The sequence below is a fragment of the Sebastes fasciatus genome, chromosome 12 (genome assembly GCF_043250625.1).
Source record: "Sebastes fasciatus isolate fSebFas1 chromosome 12, fSebFas1.pri, whole genome shotgun sequence".
NCBI classification, from domain to species: domain Eukaryota; kingdom Metazoa; phylum Chordata; class Actinopteri; order Perciformes; family Sebastidae; genus Sebastes; species Sebastes fasciatus.
Window position 1 is genome coordinate 16812910 of NC_133806.1, and position 22825 is coordinate 16835734.

The 22825-nt window shown below is 40.0% G+C and overlaps 4 protein-coding genes across 6 annotated transcripts in view; 2 read left to right on the forward strand and 2 right to left on the reverse strand.

Annotated features, from left to right (window-relative positions):
• Nucleotides 1–22825, reverse strand: part of flad1 (flavin adenine dinucleotide synthetase 1) — a 276153-nt gene that overhangs the window by 146099 nt on the left and 107229 nt on the right. The gene's annotated exons all lie outside the window — the stretch shown is intronic.
• Nucleotides 5262–18118, forward strand: tuft1a (tuftelin 1a). The gene is made up of 12 exons (XM_074653670.1): nucleotides 5262–5486; nucleotides 12673–12750; nucleotides 13766–13864; nucleotides 13957–14043; nucleotides 14287–14337; nucleotides 14464–14550; nucleotides 15591–15701; nucleotides 15826–16049; nucleotides 16138–16243; nucleotides 16354–16437; nucleotides 16810–16904; nucleotides 17066–18118. Exons 1-12 carry the CDS (start codon nucleotides 5430–5432, stop codon nucleotides 17136–17138), a joined length of 1152 nt encoding a protein of 383 aa, XP_074509771.1. The 5' UTR covers nucleotides 5262–5429; the 3' UTR covers nucleotides 17139–18118.
• On the reverse strand, nucleotides 18243–22587 carry ltap1 (lipid transport auxiliary protein 1). The gene is made up of 7 exons (XM_074653675.1): nucleotides 22248–22587; nucleotides 20705–20806; nucleotides 20491–20599; nucleotides 20345–20398; nucleotides 19791–19957; nucleotides 19333–19391; nucleotides 18243–19222 (listed from the first exon to the last, which is right to left on the reverse strand). The coding sequence occupies exons 1-7, from the start codon at nucleotides 22308–22310 to the stop codon at nucleotides 19006–19008; spliced, it is 771 nt and encodes a 256-aa protein (XP_074509776.1). The 5' UTR covers nucleotides 22311–22587; the 3' UTR covers nucleotides 18243–19005.
• LOC141779031 (uncharacterized) overlaps nucleotides 21864–22825 on the forward strand; it is a 10563-nt gene continuing 9601 nt past the window's right edge. For all 3 annotated transcript variants that reach the window (XM_074653656.1, XM_074653653.1, XM_074653655.1), the window contains exon 1: nucleotides 21864–22031. The gene's annotated coding sequence lies outside the window, so the exon portion shown is untranslated. The remainder of the gene's footprint in view (nucleotides 22032–22825) is intronic.

Consider the following 22825-nt stretch of genomic DNA (forward strand, 5'->3'; position numbering starts at 1 on the left):
ACCACAGCACAGTGTGTGTGGACCTCTGAGGTCTAAACAAGTCTCTTGCTGATTTTGAGAGACTACCGTACCTCCCGTGGTGCTATTGTGTGATTGATCTTTTTCCTGGGGTTTGAACTTTAAAGTCTTTACTCTAAAGTGTTGGCACGGAGTCACACTTTCAATATTTGCTGTAGAACCAGATGCAGCGTTCATGATACTACGCCTCCCATCCAGAGTGACCAAACCTGTAACAGTGCCAACATGTTTTGTACCTGTTTTGCTAGACTGTAAAGTATGGGTGAACATACTTTCCATGGGTGGAATTGGGTTTCCATATCATTCCAGTTTTCCAGGCACAACTTTAAACCCGAGAGAGCTGATTGGGCAAGAGCTGGGCGTGTTGTGTTTTGAAATCATGGCATGTTTGCTATTACAGTACATTTCTGCCTCCAGGTGATCCACATGTGGGAATACAAGTCTGTTAGGCTCCGATGCCGTAGTTCAGTCATATGATACACATGACAGTCAGGGCCATGGCCAGGATTTTTTAAATACTGAGGTCATGACGACACAAAGAAAGTCTCTAAAGTGTTTAAACATTTGTATTTTTTTATATCTAATTTAATTAGCTAGGTATTAAATTATATTTTGTGCAAGTTTCTATTACTCAGGAAACATGCTAGGAAATTACAAGGAAAGTACGGACCTGTAAAATAAAGTGTCACTATTTTATTTCCCTGTATTAAATTCTAAATGCTCTATTATACCAGGAAGTATAATTAAGTGGTGGAAAAAGTAAACTGACTAAGTCTAAAGTCACAGAAACAATACCGAGATCATGACCTCTGTGTCCTCAATGTTAGGTCGGGCTCTGATGATAATAATAAAGGAGTTGAAGGGATGGAAAGATGACCGTTCAGTATGAGGTTCACTTTGCTAAACTAGAGTATATGACTACAGTTACAGCGTCATCGTTGTTTTTGAGATTGCAGCATCGTTGTATCACCACAGAGTGACTCTGTGTCATCATATTAACCTTTGACCTTTTGTTCCCAAACAACCACAATATGAGCTTTTTCTGTCTTTATAGGTCATTGGTCATCTTAGTGGATCTTTAATCTTTAACCCTTTAACATTTTAAAAAGCAATGGAAACATTATTGTTATTATTTTTTATTCATTTAAAATAATATTTCATTCAGAAATTTTTGTTCCTTTTGGGTACTTTTTTTTTACAACCGACAATGTAATTTTAAAATAAAGGCGTACCTTAAAGATGATTATATGTATCGATGTTCCCCCCCTAATAATTACATGTATCTTCTCCATTAAAGTGAAATAAAAGACATTTTATACCTTTTTATGGACAAGAAAAATGTGTGAAACTTGAGAAATAAAACATTTTACATATAATATAAACATGCCATTATTTAAATGACGAATAAGTCAAATAAAAAAATGAATTGGTCATATAAAAAGAACAACATGCAGTGCAATTTTATACAACGAGATCAGCTCTGGTCATTCGGTTGGTGGTGAAATAGTGGTGGTGGTTTTGTCTTCTAATGGTATTTTACAAACCATTGCTGACTTGTATTCAAACACAAGAAAGTGTTTCCTATACACTTCAATATGGACACACTATTTCAGCCCGTTCTCATTCCCAAGACGTTAAATACCGAGGCTTTGTTACGACTGTCAGCGTTTGATACCGCCGCTCACGGCACCCTTTAGCACTGGTATGAGACGAACCGGGGTGTTCCATTAACTATAATATAAACCCATCAGCGGCAACAGTAAACGCTCAGAGAAAGTGCGCCAGGAGTGTGGTGATGTAGTTTAAAGAGCAAAAACACCCACACCGGGGCTGGCAGGAGAAGAAGTGGATGGGTCTAACCAACACAAGGCTTTCATACAGAAGACCGCTGTTCGTGTTCCGTACGTCATGTTACAATCAGCTGTTCGTTTGTGCAACGTTCAGTGTCATTTTCACTGTACAAACGTAGTAGTTTTAAGCCCAGACATGTATTTATTTCCTAAACCTAACTATAGTGGTTTTATTGTTTAAAACTAAAGTGACGCCAAGGGTAACTATAGTGGTTTTGATGCCCAAAATGAAGTGACACCAAGGGGCGTGACAAAGCAGCGGTATGTAACCAGTTGGGATGAGAACGTGTTGACTATTTTGATTCTCCTGGTTCAGAAACCTGCAGTGCACCCTGGGAATGTTTTTCACACACTCTTCAACAAAGTGCTAAAGATGTCTCATTCACACATTTTTCAAAAAAGCCATTATAACTTAAACTGGGCTCCCTGTACCAACCGTTGAGAAGACCGTTAAAGTGACGTGAGAGGAGGCGCAGTGTGAACTCAGGAGTCTGATTCACATCGTAGTCTCAGACGTGGATGTATGTAAACACACAGCCCACTCTTACCTGTCTGATCTGTGGATCAGTGTGTCTGAGTGTGGTCGGCTGTGTGATGTAAACACATATTTATGACTCATATTACGGTCTAGCACCTGGGACACATGATGGCATACGGTAGTAAGGTTTAGGTGTGTTTGTAGCATTGTGGGATAGCTTCATTCCAAATGATAAATCAACCATTAACAAATAACACCCATTAAAAGGTTAACCTCCTTCTTGCTAATAATCTATTGCAGATAAGAGTTAACATCACTGCACTTTTGAGAATTGTTTTCATAAATGAATATATAGTATAACAGCATTTCTTCATATGTGAAATGTTTCTGTGTGTGCTTGTGTGTGAGTTGTTTCTTGCTTCTGGTTCACATCCACTTAGCGTCATCCCTCGTATATGCCACCGCGAGCTGTTGTTTGCTCCGCGACAGCCATTAATGCCATTAAAGTCTTTATCCAATTTGAGGTTGGCCTGGATCAGCTGCTGCTGGGATCAGCTGAACGCCAGCAGAGAAACTCCTTCTGTTCCTCGCACTGTGTCAGCTTGTTCCATTTGAGTGACCTCAGTCATCTCTGGAAATATGCTGTTTATCACGTGTGACATTAATGTTGTGTAAACACTTGCCAAGCATGCTACGGAGTTTATTTCTCTGAATGTGTCTCAACTGGTTTCCATTCATTTAGCTATGGTTTACAAATCTGGGTGTCGTATCCTGTACAGATTGCCTCGTCTTGACTTTATAGATCACAGTTGCATTGTCCTTGTTGTGGTTAACCTAGTACAGAACAAGTATAAGTACAGACTGAACTGAAAAGCCTGTGCTGCACTAACCACACAACCATAAGTTAAGGACGAAACAGTAGCATGATGTTCACCGTGGTAGATGACTTATCTCAAGCAATGTCTCTGCAAATTATTGTCATAATTATTAATTGCTTAATATTGTATAGAAATTAGTGGAAGAAAAACACATAAAAAAACATGTATTTTATATATACATATATATAAAATATATGTAATTATTATATAATAATTCCGTTGAAAGGAAAAATAAATTACAAATCATTTGTCTTTATAAAACCTCTTTTAACCCGCTGAGACCCGCAGGATTGCGAGTGATCCCGACCGACTTTAATGTCTTTCAGAGGCTGTAGCAGGTTAAGTTTTAGAGCTAGAGTGAAGGTTATCAGGTTATCAGTTATCAAGGATATCATATGAAACTAGAAAACTGAAGGAATCCATTGGTACCAACCAAGCTAGCCGTCATGCTAGGATAAAACGCTCCAAATTTTGGCTAAATTTTGGCGAGGAAAAACTGGCATTGTCATTTTCAAAGGGGTCCCTTGACCTCTAACCTCAAGATATGTGAATGAAAATGGGTTCTATGGATACCCACGAGTCTCCCCTTTACAGACATGCCCACTTTATGATAATCACATGCAGTTTGGGGCAAAACCATGCAGTTTTTTGCATGCAGTATTAATGTGATTTTTTTTGCCTATTCTAAATATGGTTTGAATATTTCTGCATACTGGGGTCCCTAAACAGTCTTAGAATTACATACATTTTGTATCACTGTAAAGCTCAGACTCTTGTGGATCCAATGAGCCCAAGTCTATTCATGTGTGATTATGTTAGTCCCCATAGTAGCCATTTCATTGTAGTGAGACCATTTAAAAAAATTTGACCTCCCTGTATAAAATGACCTGTGGTGACCTCTAGGATAATCACAGCCTCATGAACCTTTACAGCCACAAACTAGAGACCTAGAGCATTCAGAGGATGGATGGCTTTCATAGGTAGATTGACAATAAAGGGGGTTTCTGAGCCGTTTCCTTGTTCTAAACTCTTATACACTTTTACAATTTATTGTAAATAATTAATTAATTAATTAATTAATTTATGTTTATTTCTGATTTATGACTAGAACACCTTGACCCACAGTGCTGAGCTGCATCTCAGATTAATCTTCAGGTTCTCAGCTTTCTAATAATGTACACCACTTCTGTTGACCTGCTATCTCCCCCTAAAGACGCCCTGTTCCCCACTAAAAAAGACTAAATAAATCTGAAAACCCCACTTTCAGAATAACTGCCTTAAATCACTGAAATGTTTAAAAAGAATACATACTGTATATACGCTGGTGTCCATGGTATATGTAATTAATCTAATGTACAAACTTGAATACAGCATCCAACCTAGTTGTTATATGCCCCCTTTTTTATTTTTATTTTTTAATTTAATTTTTTTTCTACTTTAAGAAAAAAATTTATTTATAATTTCTAATGTTGTTTTCTTTTGTGTACATCTTGTTTCGTGTCCGTGTTCGTTTCTAAGCTCATTACTTAAAAGTTTGTTTATAACATTTGTAAGTATGAACTGTAAATTGCATATATGAAAACAATAAAAAATAAAGTATAATAATAAATCACTGAATTCAAGGCTTAGTTATTCCATGGCCTTGTAAGCTAATAGGAGACACTTAAACAGGTTCAGTCAGCGGTCAAACCTCATGAATGAATAATGTGTTGGTAAACTGAGCAGTGTTGTTGACCATCTACAGTCGAACTATGGTGAACTTCAGTGTCTCACACCTTAAAAGCATTTCACCTGTTCATTCTAATAATAATCTATCAGCATCATGTGATCATCATGATGTCAGGTATTGATCCAGAGGTTGTTTTACCGGAGGAGGCAGATACCTGAGTCCCTGTCTCCCCAGTAGCTCCCTATTAGGCTGTTTCGGTGTGTCAGTGTTAGTGGGTTGGGTTTAGACGCTCCCTCCTCCCTCCCTCAGTGACGTCATGAGAGACAGTATTACAATGAGAGGGAGGAACACACACATGAACACACACACACACACACACACACACACACACACCGGTCTGTAGGCTGATAACAGTAGCAGCTACCGGGGACCAGACACACCGGGAAGTTCTTCTAACCTAGTCAGCTTCATACACTTCACTTTTATTTATTAATTTATTAGTTTGTTTGTGTGAGGAGTATTTATTTCATTCAAAGATGAACGTATCGAGAAGTCTGTGCACATTTGAGGACATCAGAAACCAAGAGCATGTGGTGAGTTATTATTGGATTTATTACTTTTTCTTACTTTTAATGATGAAGTATGCCGTCTAGTATGAATGTGTGTTTACTTCCTGTATGGGTGCATTGTGGTAAAACAAGCAATTTATGAATTATCCAGAAAGCCAAAGGAAAATGCTTTTTTTTTGCCCACTTTAATTTTTGGATCTGTTGGTTCCCTTTTCATTCCAAATATTTATAGTAAATATATTATTAAAAAAAAATTAATATATTATTCATATAATTATATATTAAATATGGATATCATATGATATTTATTAGGGCTGTCAATAAATTAAAATATTTAATCACGAATAATCGTAAATTTGTATCTGTTTAAAATGTACCTTAAAGGGAGATTTGTCAAGTATTTAATACTTTTATCAACATTGGAGTGGGCAAAAATGCTGCTTTGTGGAAATGTATGTGTATATTTATTACTGGAAATCAATTAACAACACAAAACAATGACAAATATTGTCCAGGAACCCTCACAGGTACTGCATTTAGCATACTAAATATGCTCAAATCATAACATGGCAAACTCAAGCTCGACAGGCAACAACAGCGGTCAGTGTGTCAGTGTGCTGACTTGGCTATGACTTGCCCCAAACTGCATGTGATTATCATAAAGTGGGCATGTCTGTAAAGGGGAGACTCGTGGGTACCCATAGAACCCATTTACATTCACATATGCTGAGGTCAGAAGTTAAGGGACCCCTTTGAAAATGGCCTTGAGAGTTTTTCCTCGCCAAAGTTTAGCATAAGTTTGGTGCATTATTTAGACTCCTTCGTGACAAGCAAATATGAAATGTTACCAATGGATTTCTTAGGTTTTCTAGTTTCATATAATACCAGTATCTTCACTGTAGCCTTAAAACTGAGCCCTCTACAACCTCTGCGTTATTTGGTACTTTGACAGCCCTAATATTTATATAACATTATTATTTTTCTCTTTTCTTTACCTAACTCTGCTCAGTTGTGTGGACTGTATCAGAGGCTCTGTGTGATTTTCTGTCACGGATCTTCAGGCTTCATCTCCTTGTTGTAATTAAAGTATTAGCCCCTAACCCCCCTAAAGTCCCAACACACACACACTTAAAGGCAGCAGCTGAGAATTAGTCCAGATAACATCTGTGCCTGTCACAGGTGCTTTCTTCTTACATCAGTTAAGGGCTTACAGTTGCAGTTGTGACAGACAGTGAAGGCAGCTCAGGAGACCAACCTGGAGACACTTTGCTCGTGCAGCATGAGCACCATCTGTGCACGAGAAGTTTCCTTAAACAGGATTAAACTTCCTTGATTTGCAGCACAGATTTTCCTTGTACGTAAATGAGTGATCAGCAGCCGCCCAAGTCACGTCCAGTAGATGAGCTTTATCCTCCTCCTGTCAGCAGACGTTTAATCATTTACCTCGCCTGAAAAAGCAAACTGTTAACCTGCGCTGTGGTTTATGAGGTTACACTTTCACCTTATCAGCGGCCTCCCGCTGAGATCAACACCTGTCGGCAACGACGGACCCACTGAGCTCATATCAGATGATACTCTCCAAAGAAAGAAGTGCTTTACACTGAACAGTCTCCACCATGATTATGTTACATTAAATCTAACTGAGTTTGATCAGAGCTGAATTTGACTTTACATTTGTGTCAAAGGTCTAGACTTAAATATCAGTATAATGTTGTGTAACTGTGCTAGCAGGTCAGAGTGTACAAAGGGCAGCTCCTCTCACACACCTAATAAACTGATTATTTGCGTTGAGGAATGTGAAACTCCACACTTGTTCAGCTTCTGTTTAATCTGCCATAAATTACATTTCAACATGCGACTGATAGCACATTTGCATGAGCGTCATACAGAAAACAAATGACCACAGTCAAACAGTCACCCACCTTCAGTTATTTACATATCTGATATGGTGATCCAGGTCAGACTAAACTAATACCAGCAGAGGTATTTCACCTCTATACCTGCAACATTTCATAATGACTTATTAGGAAGAAAATGTTTATCAGGGAGGGAGAGGTCGGTCTATAAGGATACATGAGGAGAGGGAATGTGCCTGATGTAGCAGAGAAAGGCCTTCAGTTGGTTTTTTTGTTGATAAATTATCTTTGTAAGGTGTCCTTGGGTGTCTTGAAAGGCGTCACCAAATAAAATGTATTATTATTATTATTATTATTATTATTATTAAGCGTGTTTCGTGGAACCGAGATAATACAATCTGAAATAAATCAGGAGGAACAGCCAGACCCGGCTTTGAAACTAATTGTTACTTTAAAGTCCAAAATCCAGCTATTATTTGAGAATAATTTGAAACTTGTGGCACAATTTATCCTCCCTAAAAAAAAACAGCGTATCGAGAAGAGTTTTTTTCTGTGAGGGCACTTTTTGAATAATGCCACATTTATCCCTCCAGACATTTATGTTCCCTGTGACTTCACACATTCCTTCTGGGTTTCCTCATCCTCAGACATCATCTCAGTCAGGAGTGAGTGACGATACTGGCTGGGAACGAGCCAAACATGACATACACTTAACGCATCAATGTAGAGGAGCGACTAGCCAGATCACACCTGGTTCACACGCCACGCAGAGCAGGAACCAAAGACATGATATTGATAGAAAGATGATTATAGTATAGACTTCATGACTCACATCCTGGACTGGCTGTTTACCGTCAGAGTTCACCTGATCATGTTCTCACATGGTTGTTATACACGCAAACCTCCGAAAGGCTTCACTTCACACCTCCGCTCGCATCCTCCCTTTAAAATCTACTTAACCTTTAACTTAAAGCTTTAGTTTGTACAGAGTGCTGACAGGCTGAAGGGCCGAGCCGGAGAGACATACAGGAACTCCAGCTCAATACTAAAGGATTTAATCCCAAAACAGGACATACTTAAAACTAGGGCTGCAACTAACGTTATTATTTTCATCAATGATTAATCTGCTAATCCTTTTCTTGATTAATTATTTAGTCTATAAAATGTTCAAGTCGCTGGTTTTGTCCAACCAAAAGTACTTCATTAAAGAAGGGTTGGTAATGTTGTACATTACATTTTTAAGATTATCCAACTGGAAAACCCAGCCCAGTGTTACCAACTGTTTTCCTATTAACGTAGCTAGCAGCACTACCTCCAAAAGAAAGTTTTTTCTTTTTTTATCAGAGCATTTGACTTATTGATTGCTGTCAGGATGTAATGAGAATTTCAACAAATATAACAAAAACATTTTTGAAGAACACTACCAACTCTAGCTTTAACTATCATAACATAGAAAAGCAGAAAATCCTCTCATTTCAGAGGCTCGAACTTGCAAACGTTTGGCATTGTTGCTTGAAAAATGACAAAAATGTTTAAAGAGATTATCACAATAGTTGCCAATAATATTTCTTTCAGTCCGTTGCAGCTCTTGTGGCCAAAACGTGTCCACACAATTGAGTAGTAGCTGTTAAGTATCAAAAGTTGGCATTGAATGTTTCTTAGTCTTGTTTGCTTATTGTTTGATCAAGTATTTCCTGATCTTTGTCATAACTTCGGATATTTATTTTAAGCAAAGCTCCTGTTCAGCTGCGTGCTGTGTGTTGAGACGACTTTAAACGCGGATGTACTGAGGAGTTTGGCAAGTTATGCCGATGAAAAAAAGGTATCCTGATTCCTTGCAGGTATCGTGTATAGGCACTGGTTTTAAAACATTTGATACCTGCAGCCCAAGCATTCAGTCCTCGTCGGCTCCCACCTGTTGGCTCGGAGGTCGAGGTTTAATACGTTTCATAATGTAGCTAGATGGAAGACAAAAGTGTCATCTGTGCGGAAGGTGTGGGAAAGCATCTCATAAAAGACAGAGTGATTTAATGTATGATGAAGTACATACACATGTGGAATGCAGGTAAAAAAACACCTGGAGGCACAAGATGATTTAATGTTTACGACCATGATATACCTGCTGCTGAAATCTGAACATCGCGTACTTGTTGTAAAGCGACACACACACAGAGCTTTGGAGGACTTTTTTCCACATTTCAACAACATTCCCAGGTTGGCGGTCATTTCTCAGCTAATTTAACCCGCATGATTTACCGGCCTCCTGATGCCAAAAGTCCAAAACAAAAAGCGTCTTCATACCCTTTAAGCCTTTCAGCCCGGCCATACCCCGTGATCTTTTGTCTGGACGCTCTGTGTGTTTGTGTGTGTGCTTGGTTTCAGATTCCTGCCCTATTATAAAGGTAGTGTGTACTTTGAGTTATTGTGTGTGTGTTTTCCCGTGTGTGCGTTTGTACGTCACCGTCCATGAGCACATCCAACTGGTCCCTTTGTCTGTGTTCCCGGGAAGTCTAGTATTACAGGTTGTCATTGATTGTGTGGCATTTTTGTGTGTGTGTGTGTGTGTGTGTGATATAAAAGAGAAAATAGGCAGAGAGACTGGCGTGTAAATAGTCGATGGCAGAGCGAGGATTAGCAGAGTCTTTGTCTGGTCGTCCATGAAGAGCCGGAGAAGTTGTATAATGATGGATTCCTTCTTAACAACCCTCTCACTGTTCTCTCCCCTCCTCTCTCTTCCCTTCCTCTAATCGCTCTGTTGGAGCTTTCAGGTGTCTGTAATCTGAGAGGAAGGCATGTTGAACAAGAATGGGGATTTCTGGCTTTCACTTCCCTGAGTTTTGTTTGTCGTAGTTGGACCTCCACCCCCTCTATTAGGCTGTTTCCTCTGCCTTTTCTATTGTATTTGTTGAAGATTTTCAGTCCCATCTGTCCCTCTCTGCTTTCTCTCCCATTGCTGTGCTTTCTGAGCAGATAGCCAGCTACTCATAATAAAGGCCTTCTGTCGTCTATACAACACACGGCCTTTCTTTTATAACCACCCACCGCTCTTTATCTCTGCGTTACGCAACAGTTCATTTCCCCTGTCTGGCCAGCATCAAGGCCGGGGCAATCTGCCTATCAGACATGGTTTCCATGCAGACAGAGAGATACAGTACAGTCACTTTGACTACGGTAAACTGCACAAACAATTGAGTTTTAAAAAGGGCTGCCAGTAAGGATTACTTTCAGTATTGATTTGATGGTTTGGTCCATGAAATGTCAGAAAAAAACTGAAACCAACCAACAGTCAAAAACCTGAAGATATTCAGTTTATTATCACATAAGTCAAAGAATGGCAGCAAATCCTCACAACTTGAATATAAATATGTTTGGCATTTTTGCTTGAAAAATGAGTGAAACAATTAACTGATTATTAAAATAGCCGACAATTATTCTGACTAATCAATTAATTGACTAATTGTTTCGGCTCTAGTTTAAAATTCCATGTTTGAATCAGCAGCTGACCAAAAAATCTCTTCACGGTCCATTTAGTTAACCTGACCTGGTTCGTTACACTGAAACATCTGAGAAGCCGTCACTGGAAACTGTTTGGAAAAGGGCAGGCACTTGGCAGGTGATTGGATGAACCATCTGTCAAGTCAAGTCAATCAAACTCTTGCCGAAGCCAGTCGGGAGAAGAGCAAAAAACATATTTTCTATCGAGAAAAGCCTTCAGTGCCGTTCTTTGCTCTTCTTTCAATGAAGAAATACTCTCCAGTTCTGATATACAGTAACTGATGCTATTGCAGCATCTACGCCAACCTCTTCAGGAGCCATCATTGTTGTTTTGAACTAACAGTTGCCTCTCCGTGTCGCCACACACGCCTAAACCACGCCTGTAGCTGCAGTAGCTTCTCACAGGATGCTGATTGGTCCGATGTCTGATGAGACGGACGCAAACGCATTACTTGAAGCCTGACGAGATGGATTTTTGTGTGATATGTGATCCTGTGATTATCGCTTGATCTCGTGACATCGCAGAATCCAGCTACTATGCAAGGTGCACTTGCTTTCGGTCACATCTCATGATTTTAGATGTTCAAATTTCTATTTTTTTCAGAGCTCTTGAAGTACTTTTTGTCCACATCACTTTTAAAGTTTAACTTCTTTTTCAAGCTTAAAAAAAGCTTCAGAATTTTTTTTAAATTTTCACATGTTATTCCACAACAACTAGGCAAACTCCATCAGCTTACTAAGAGCATGCAATATGATCAAAAGCTCAGTAAAAGCCAATAAATGGACCTACAGGTAAGAGTCAGAGTCTTTGGCAGTCTAAACAGGACATGCAAAGTAATGCAGTCATTGGGCCTTTTGTGCTGCAGATTATGTACCAAAAGAAAACAATAGTATTACTGTCCAAAAGGGTTAAATAGGGACAAACAAATGATGATACACCCAAACACAAGACTATGTTATCATCTACCAGACTCATTACTTATTAACCAATTAGATCAGTATAATTTATCACCAATGAATCTGAGGAATGTGTGTGTGCATGCTCTTCTGTGTAATTGGTTGCACGTGTGCGTTTTTGTTATGTTGATAGTATTTAACCACAAGAGAACATTGCAGACATTTCTTCTTGGCCTGTTTCATGCCTCAAAGTTGACATGAGTTTAGGAGGACACATACGGGAAGATAAACAAAACAAGTTGCCTCTGACCTCCCTCACATCCGCATACTTTATACTTGCACACGCACTCACTGGGTATCACTTATAAGGGAGGACACACACACACACACACACACACACACACAGTCACGTCCTGCTCCAGACTTTTCCTTCTAAAGCAACTTTTCTCCTGCGAATAGAAAAGAAAACAGCTGGGAAGGTTTGTGTGTGTTTTTAAAGCCTTCTGTGCATTGTCTTGTCTCTGACTTACTCCTCCCTCTTATATTGTTGGCGTGCCAGATAGTTTATGACTAATGTGAGGATTTTGTTACCATGGAAATGTTCTGTCTTGCTCGACATCACATTTTCTGCCCACTTTCCCAGAAATCCAGCCTCTGCGTCCAATTGGCTGCGAGCGCCTGGAGAGTTTCCGCCTAAAGTCCCTCTGACGTCTGTAGCGCACGCTTTAATTCAAACAATCTGTCTCTGTGCAGCTGTGAAAAACTTTTGCTTTCACTCTGACGCCCGTACCCCCTCTCTCTCTCTCTCTCGCTCTCTCTCTCTCTCTCTCTCTCTTCTCTGTTTCCTAACAGTGAGTATGACTCAGTCTCTCCTCCTCCTCGAAATAGTCCCCAATCAGTGTCTCCATCACATAACAGTCTCTTTGTGGAGTCACTTCATCGTCTCATTTCTTCATTTTCAGGACGGTTGCAGGCGACTGCGACTCACACTGCACGACCAGAGCCAGGCAGCTCGGAGCGCGGAGCAGCAAAGGGACAAGGTAAGAACTTCCTGCACCTGATAACGTTGACCTTGTGACCTGGACTGTAACACCAGTGTAGAGAACAGACTGGGAGTCAAAACTGTAGGAGATAAAGGAGAGTAACAATGGAAAGTTGCATGGAATAACAGTTTTAGATACATGGTTTGGATACTTGAGGGTATTATATTGTGCTGTTACATTTAAATTGACTTTTCATCTTTAATGGATGCACTTGTTTTGGAGTGAATAGTCTTACTGTATTTTGATGAAATAAAAGCAGCAGCACTATTTTCTTTAGAGGTGAAGGTGCTATCATTAAGGCCATATTTGGATCTGAAACTTCAGACAGTTCTCTCAATGATCCGGAGGAATTATCTCAGAGCTACCGTACATTCACACATGTAACGCCGCACATTCCTGCACACAAACTGTGCGGAGACACAGACTGCTTGTAAACATGCCGCAGATGCTGTCAGCTTTTCATTAGCGCGGTTTCCACACAACAAGGACACTCAAAATGTCTCAAGATGACCATTGTTCTCCCAAAACCAGTGCCAAAGTTAGATTGAAAAAAACAAAAAAAAACGGGACCACCAGAGCAGCAGAGTTACATAACGTCTCCCCACCTTCTTCTGTGTGTCTCTGCTTATGGTTTAGACCAAGTCTGAATACCACTTATGGGTTAGTCACCATAGTGATTAAGGCTAAATGTTTCTGCCTCCTGATTATAGAGACCCAGTCAGTCGCATGCACACAGGAATAATTTTCCCAGGACAAACTGAGAAGAAGTATTCAGTTTTGCCTGTTAATAGTTTAATTTCATCACTCATAATGATGATTTAACATCCCTTAAGTTCTCCTGGCTGTCCTTCCAAATGTTGTGCTGCAATATTCATCGGAGACATGCTCCAACTCCTCTTCTAGCAAAACACTGTGACGGTGTTTGGAAATGTATCACACCCATCCGTCCTCATGCAACACTGTGCCGTGTGCATTCCACATTATTAACTCCTCTGCTCTCTTTAATCTCCAGCCAGTTGGACGCGCTTTTGCTCTGGTGCAGCCGGCCAGTGACAGGACATCTCTGTACCCTGAACCGGTCAAATCAGAGGAGCAGGTGGAGGTTATCAAGGTCGGTGTGGTGGCACATTGGCTGTTGTTTTTGAGGAAATAAATGTTTCATGGTCACGTCAGTGTTTTAACATCTGTCTCTCGTTGATCCAGGTTTACCTAGAGGCCCGCAGACAAGAGCAGGTGAAACACCAGCAGAGTCTGAAGATGCTGTCGGACGAAGTTTCCCAGATACAAGAGGTCAGTGTCTGGACAACAGCTACTGTCGATCTGATACACATTTTAAACAAACACGAACACTACAGTCTCTCAACCCTGTCTCCTGGCTTATGTAACAATTTGCATGTTTGCAACATGTAAATTCCTCCTCCGCCTAACCTTGTTTTCTCTTGTGTTTATCACTCCCTAGAGCCTGGAACACATGCATGTTAAAACATCATATAAAATGTATAATATCTCACGATATGTGTGTTTTTCACACAGGTGAGGTACTGTCTGAAGACGCTGAGGGAGCAGATGGCAGCCAAAAACAAGGTAGGTCTATTTTGAGCTGCTTTGTTGTCCCTTGCCATTGTTAACCTCACATCCTGTGTGCTTAATGGCATTTCCCTCCACCTCTTTCACTCCTTCCTCGCTGACTTCCTCCTTTTCTCTTTCCAGACGCTCACAAACGGGTGGAAAGTCGGCCTTCCCTTCAGAAAGAGCTCCTCGCCTGCCCCCGGTGGAGGGGCTAAAGCGAATGCACAGGTGGGCATTCAAAGTTGTAAATACACAGCATGAGCGTGAGCAATGTACGTATCAGATCTCGTGTGCATATCGTAGCCGCAGTCTGTGTTTTCCTCTGGACAATGTGTGTTTCACATGATGCCTGTAAAACGATCACCTCCCAGAGGCACACATATAGAAGGAGTTAAACAGAGAGACAAACAGAGATGTGATATAAGATATTAAAATGACAGCAAGAGTGTAATATGCCTCTAGCACCCAAGGGTGTATGAAAACGTGTGAGAGGGCCGTTCCAGCACACTCTGTTCCTTACCCTACATGTGTTCAGGCCCTCCTCATTGTTCCCAGCATTCCTCAGATACCTCTCCTTTAATAGTTGCCATCTCTGAACCACTACTAAATGCGTGTCAGTATTGTCGTGTACAAATGTAAACCGAGCTGACACTTGACTTGTTTGGTTGAATAGTTTTGACACCGATTATAGGATTTATCCGTGAGTCACGCTACGGCTCACTCACAGACGTGTTGCAGAAATCAGGAGGGAGATGCTGGTCGTAATCCAACTGTGACGCACATGAACACGCCTGTTTTCTTTATAACAGCCAAATCCACTGAGCTCCAAGGAGCTCCAATGAAACGAAAACAAGATTTTACATGATATCATCATGAAAGCATCCGTCTATCTATCCATCCTAACATTGTTGTTATTAAGCTATTCCCTTGTACAAAGTTTTATAGTTTTACAACTTTTAATCAAAGTAGATGTGGCTTTTTTGACACTGATTAACAGATAATGGCCCTTTAATGTCAAAGTGGAAACAAATCTCTACAAAGACATCTACATTAATTACAGATATCAAATACAAAATACTTGTTTGCACAAGTATTCACGCCCCTCAATTCAGTATTTATCTGGCAATTTTATCCCCTGAAAACTGCTCTGTCAGGTGGCACAGGGATTGTGAGCAAACAAGTTCAATCACAAATTCTTCACTGGTTTAAGATCTGCTCACATTACAGTATCTATCTGCTAATCGAACACTTCACTCTTTGTCTTTCAGGACGCAGATGAAGAAGCGGAGAGCGCCAAGCTGAGGGAGGTCAGTAAGCGCCTGTATGCACAGCTACAGGAAGCAGAAAAGAAACACCAAGAGGACAAAGAGAGGCTGCAGGTAACATATATACAGAGCTTATTTAGACGTTCATTATGCATCATAATAAATAATGTACGCCACATTTTGGTTGCACTGAAACCACATTTCAAACTAAAGTAATAAAGCATCTTGTCTCTTCCAGGCTGAAGGCAGCAGGCTGAGGGAGCGTCTGAGCGAGGAGGAGGAGAAGATGAAGATCACAGAAGAGGCCAGCGAGAAGAAAGACCAGCGCGTAGACGAGCTCCAGAGGTTGCTGGGAGGGATGGAGCAGGAGAGCGCCACCCTGCGGGAGGCGATCCGCAACCGAGAGGAGGAACTCCGCGAGCTGCGCAAGCTCAGAGAGGAGGGCCAGCAAGGGGAGCAAAGGTCAGCTAACACATTAACAACAGAATAAATTATTCTTTATCAATCAGTGACAATCAAATCAATTCTAACTCTCTGTGTGCATTTTTAGGACTGAACAGTTGGAGAGAGAGGTGGCTATTCTCAAAGAGAAGATCCACCATCTGGACGACATGCTGAAAAGCCAGCAGAGGAAAGTCAGACACATGATTGAGCAGGTGAGGTGCACATGTGTGAGGCTCTGGGAAGCAAACACTTTGTCTCCGTGTTCATATTTGAGCAGGATTTACTGACTGTTTGGCTGACTCTGTTGTTTTCTCGTCTTCAGCTCCAGAACTCTCGCATGGTGATCCAGGAGAGGGACCGCGTGATCAGAGAGCTGGAGGAGAAAGTGGCGTTCTTGGAGGCTGAGGTGAATACTGCTTATTGTCTTCTACTATTAAAAATATTTTATGGATTTCCAGTAGAATTTAGAAATTATTTTGAATGTATTATTTATTGAATAAAATATGTTTATTAGTATTCTTTATTTTTTATTTAATTATTTAATATATGTATTTATTATATTCAATTGTTTATTTATTTTTTCATGATTATTTAGTATTTATTCAATTATTATTTAGAATTTATTTCAGAGTCGGGGTTAAGTGGAAGTGAGAGACAGGAGGAAATAAAACATCTACAGATAGAGAGGGGATGTGAAAGGAAAGGAGATGCAACCACTCCCAAATTCTTTTTATTATTGGTATTATATGAACTGACCCCTGACCTCCTGTGTGTGCAGAACCGAGAGATGCGTGACCAGATGGACTACTTCCTGGGAGGACAAAGGTCAAATTCCTACCTCTCATCAGAGCGCAATCCCCAGATTGTCTACAGGTAACTCATTTTGCCTTTCCTCTTTATACTTTTTTCACCTGCAAATTTGCAAATCCTACAGGACCTTTCTTCATGCATGGGTTGCAAGTATGGCATTTATTTTTATTTTCATTTTGTAAATTTGGTGAAACAACTAATTTCTCTTCCTCTTGTCCCTTCAGTAAACCAATCAAGCTGTCCAACTCATCCAACAAACCGCTCCCGTTCATCAAAGTCATCGAGATCAAGTCATGAAGCGACAGTGCGAAAGAAAGACCACCAAATCTTTTCAATACAGACTGAAACCAAACAGCAGCTCTACGACCACATCTGATCACATTAATAGTTGGGATGTCAGAGTTGAGCTTTCCTGAACTACAACAGCACTTCTACTAAAACACAAACACACACACACACACGAACACACACACACACACACATTGGGGATCGCTGTGTGTCTGTGCATAATGAATGTGTGTATGTCAGCTTTAAAGTAGATCCATTAAGTGTACTGATTTAGCTGATGCATTTGAAGTTTTACATGTAATATACTGCGTTCTGTATGCAGGCGTTTCCCTGTGCCGCCGTGGTTTGAACGCTTTTTTAACCTTTGAGTTTATGACAACAGAACCGTTGAGCAAAGTGCAGGATGGCAGATCTTTTGCCAAAGTGGGTTATGACATTGTTATGTAGCAAAGATAGCTAACTAAGCTAAAAGTTTCTTGTAAACATCATTAACCAGATGATCTACATCCTGTGTACTCTTTAGTCACTCATCCAAGACTCCGGTCGCTTTGCTGAGTGGCCGGTATGATGCTTTAATGTGTAAATACTGACTATAGTTTATATAAGGTCAACACCCTGTCATGTTTTTACATAAAAAATTAGTTTTTAAAGCCCCAAATGACAATATGGCACAAAATCAAACTGTGAGGAAGCAGAGGGAAACATGAGTTTGTGGTGATGAAGATATTTGGCAACATTACTGCTTCATAGAAGTGTCATTATTATACATATTTAAAGCATTTCAGTCCCCTGTCATTGTGTGAACAGTCACCTTGTTTTGTACATAATATTAATGAATGTGATTTGTTGTTTTAATTTCTACCTAACACCTTTCTCCTTTTGTATTTATTTATATTTATCTTCTAGGCAGATTGTGTGATAAGGTTTTTTATGAAGTTCATTCTCTCTATTATTTGTGTTTGTGGTTCTCAGAATAAATTACTGAAAATTAACACAATGCTTCTTTTGGCTTCTTACTGAAATCAAGCAATGTAGATTACTATGAAGGGAGCGCCTTCTGCTGGACACTAGAAATTACTACACTGTGCTGACCACAAGTAAGAACATTGTACATTTTGACTGTATGTCAGTGCTTTATTTGGATGGCAACTTGTACAATAAACACAACAGAAAATAAAATTATTCCAGGTCCCTGTCTAAAAAAAAAAAAGAGTTAAAAGTCAAGAAAGACCCCTGATGCAACATTCAGAATGCAATAATGCACCGGAATACTGTTAAATCACATTGCACGGAGAGAACAGATTAAATCAAAAGAGCACTTAATCATCACAAATCAAGTATGGCTTATGTAAAACAAACGTTCAAGGCTCAAAAGAACAAATCACTGAGAGGCAACTTAACAGCTGAGACATATACATAGATGTAAACATAGGAGACATAAACAAACAGTGTGCCTTTTTCAACCGTTACCACTGGGTTTCTCTACATATATTAACGATTAGCATGTTAAAATACAGTTACAGGTTAATTTAAACAAATCTGCATAGGTCTTTACATTGTGCAATAAATACTGATTGTCTGATGCCATTGCATAGCCCCATAGCTCTGGTTTAGTTTTGGTCAAATCAACCCTACTTACTATAGTCACTAACTATAGTCATTTTTACTGTACATGCATTAATACAGGATATGTGCATAAGCTATACTTAGATAAAGAGCACTAAGTCTGATATGCATTATAACGTAAACCAGATAATACGTGTTAGTATATGAAGGCAGTGTTTTTTTCATTTCACACTAAACTATTTGGTGACCCGTCGGCGTCCGTAGGCACTTTAATCACTGGCAGCTCTACCTTGGCTTTGACCTTTCTTTTTCAGAACGAGCTGTCCAGCGTGTTGTAGTTGTCTTTGAAGTTCTTCAGCTCCAGGAAGTTTCTTGGCCGCTTGCTGCGCTGCTGCATTGAGGATGTGAGGTAGGTGGTTTGGGTCGGAGAGGAGGAGGAGCTCGCGGGCTCCGTGGTGCTGGTCAGGTCTTTGGCTGCCGACTGGTGGTACTGGCTCGGCGTGGTGCTGCTGCTGTGAGACTTGACGCTGAAACAGCGAAGGGAGAAACGGATTATTCCCGGTGCGTAATTAACATTCCACGGTGGGATTAGCACAAAAAGGGAGCACTGTGAGGAGGAAAGGTTGTGTTTACTTACGCAGAGGCCAGCTCGGTTAGAGCTTCTTGGTATTTCAAAAACTCTGCTTCACCAAAAGCCTGCAGACAAAAACAGGACATCAGTACATTTGACAGCTCTTTGTGCAATTGCAATATACAGTACACACCAGGATGGGTTATATGGTAAAAAGGAAAATCATGCTAATCATAAGGATACTATATAAATGTGTAACAATTTACCGAGATGTAATGTACAGTAGGACACAATACATGCACTATTATGTAAACCATTACATATGTGTGCCATATGAAAATGGATGTTTATGGTACTGAACTACACGGCACGGTTAGATCGTACATATATGATTTTGATCCACATTTTTAAACTTAATTTTCTTCTCATTGATTTAGACGAGGGACTGTTTAGCACAATGCCGTCATGATGCGTTTGATGAGATGTTAAATCTCTGGCACCCAAACGCACACAGAGACACTGACCTCTGCCCCGTGGCGTGCTTTATTGTAACCGTCCAGCACTGTGTCGATGAGCGAGCTCAGGCTGTCTCGGAACACGCAGTGATTGTTTCGTAGCTGTAGAAGCCACGTCCGAAGTCTTTTACCCGTCACGGCGGTGGATGTGCCGCCCAGTTCACGGAAAGGGAGATCTGTTGACAGAAAGTGCAGATGGTATTGTTACAGCTGTGGCTCAGAGGTGGAGCGGGTCGTCCACCAAGCGGAAGATCGGCGGTTCCTGGCTCCTCCAGTCCACATGTTGAAGTGTCCTTGGGCAGGATACTGAACCCCAAATTGCTCCCGCAGGCTGTGCCATCAGTGTTTGTGAATGAGTACTTAGAGTAGATCCTGATGAGCAGGTGGTACCTTGCATGGCAGCCTCTGCCATCAGTGTATGAATGTGTGTGTGAATGGGTGAATGTTGAGTGGCTGGAAGACTAGAAAGGCGTTATATAAATGCAAGTCCATTTACCATAACAGTTTGTCATCATGACAACAAAACCAAACTGTGACTGAGATCAGTGACCCGCAAAGCTTACCAGTGTCTCTGATGGCATCCAGCGCTCTCATCCTGTACAGGTGGTCAGGGAAACCTGCAACACACACACACAGGTTATTCTGTACACTGGCATAAAAACTACTCATGTAGATAGTTTCGGGACTGGTGTGTATGTGTGCCACTAACCAGAATGCCCTCTGTGCTTTAGCCGGTCATCATCTGGGGACAGCAGACGAGGCTCAAAGTGGATTTTTTGGACCTGGCACAGTTTGGCTTCAATTACTTGTCTCAGCTTCTACAGCACACACACACAAGAAACACCCAACTCTAATATCATAATTAATCAGCAAAACCCTGCACAGCATCACACTTCTGGTTCATTGTGGTGTGTGTGTGTTACCTTAGGAGCATTGTGGCCGAGGGGAACATGTGGTCCTCTCCGAGACTTCATGGCAAATCGCATAATTTGTCTTTTGACGAAGATGAACAACAAAACAAACACCTAGAGGAAAGTAGGACAGATAATAATGCACACAGTGCACTTTCATAGACTAAGCTACTGGAGTTACCCTGCACTATACTCAGTTTTAACAGTCTCTTCTGCACTATATTCACTTTTTTTAATAGTCGTGTATCACAGCTGTTACTCTGCACTATATTCAGTTTTAACAGCTTTCTTGATCTCCTTGTATTTTTATATTTGATATATTTTTTTGTATTTTGTACTACTAACTTTTTTACTGTCTTTTTACTAACATGTTTTGCACTATGGAACTGTGATGCTGGAAACTTGAATTTCCCTTGGGATCAATAAAGTTACTATCTATCTATCTATCTATCTATCTATCTATCATTCTATCTATCATTATGTCTATCTATCTATCTATCAATCTATCTATCTATCAATCTATCTATCTATCAATCTATCTATCATTATGTCTATCTATCCATCCATCCATCTATCTATCTATCTATCTATCTATCTATCTATCTATCTATCTATCTATCTATCTATCTATCTATCTATCTATCTATCTATCTATCTATCTATCTATCTATCTATCTATCTATCTATCATTCTATCTATCATTATGTCTATCCATCTATCCATCTATCATTCTATCATTCTATCTATCTATCCATCTATCCATCTATCTATCTATCTATCTATCTATCTATCATTCTATCTATCTATCTATCTATCTATCTATCATTCTATCTATCATTATGTCTATCTATCTATCTATCATTCTATCTATCTATCTATCTATCAATCTATCTATCTATCTATCTATCTATCTATCATTCTATCTATCATTATGTCTATCTATCTATCTATCATTCTATCTATCTATCTATCTATCAATCTATCTATCTATCTATCTATCTATCTATCTATCTATCTATCTATCTATCTATCTATCTATCTATCTATCTATCTATCTATCTATCTATCTATCTATCTATCTATCTATCTATCTATCTATCTATCTATCTATCTATCTATCATTCTATCTATCATTATGTCTATCTATCCATCCATCCATCCATCCATCCATCTATCTATCTATCATCTATCTATCTATCTATTTTATTTCTATGACAACAACACACTACTTGAACCCTGCCTAGAGAACGTCAACAACCACGTCGTTGCCTAGCAACGGAGGTGTCTCTTGGTCTGGACATAAGGGGTCTTGTTGCTGATGCTGTCACACCTGTGTATAGTAAGTCAACATTTTAACAGTGTTATCATTTATCATCACCCCACACACACACACATATTATAGAGTTGGGATTAACTTAGTTAAAGTGAAGGTTTGTAAACAGAAACTCTGTGAATGAAGACAAACAGTTGTAAAATACTACATTTACATTGTCATCGTGAGATTAAGCGTTAACTTAAACTGTACTTGGATGTAACAGTGTGAAACAGGACTCACCAGACTACCGTAGGCCATAACGAGCACCACGTTGATGCTCGAGAGGAGAGAATCACTCCTCATGATGAAACCTTTAAACTATAAACTATAAACTAATTAACGCTAGTTAGCTAACTAAATGACGGAAAGTACGTCCAACACTTCGACATTTGAAAGGCATACGGTTTCATTGAAGTGCTCGTTGTTAAAACGCATGAAGCTACTGACGTTAAAGGAAAGAAAACAGGATGAAGAAGTAAAGTGTTTATCGTTGTTACATCTCGCTGCCCGCCCGGTTTGTTGACTTCCGCGATGGTCATGTGATCTGTAAAGGCAGGCGTGACGTCAGGGTCTGGTTCCTCTGGCCTCTTCTGCCATCTGCTGTTCCCAGCCAACATTTGTTTATGGGGCCCATGTGGGTAGTAAATGGGCTGAAAAATGGGCCCTATATGGGATTGTCCATGGGTTCTATAATGGCCCCGTGTCAATTGCACTTGTGGGTTTCATGCAGGAATACACTGGATGTTATATGGGCCCAATCTGGGCATCATAAACCATCTCGGCCCCAGGTTTAAGTTCTATGTGGGAACTACATGGCC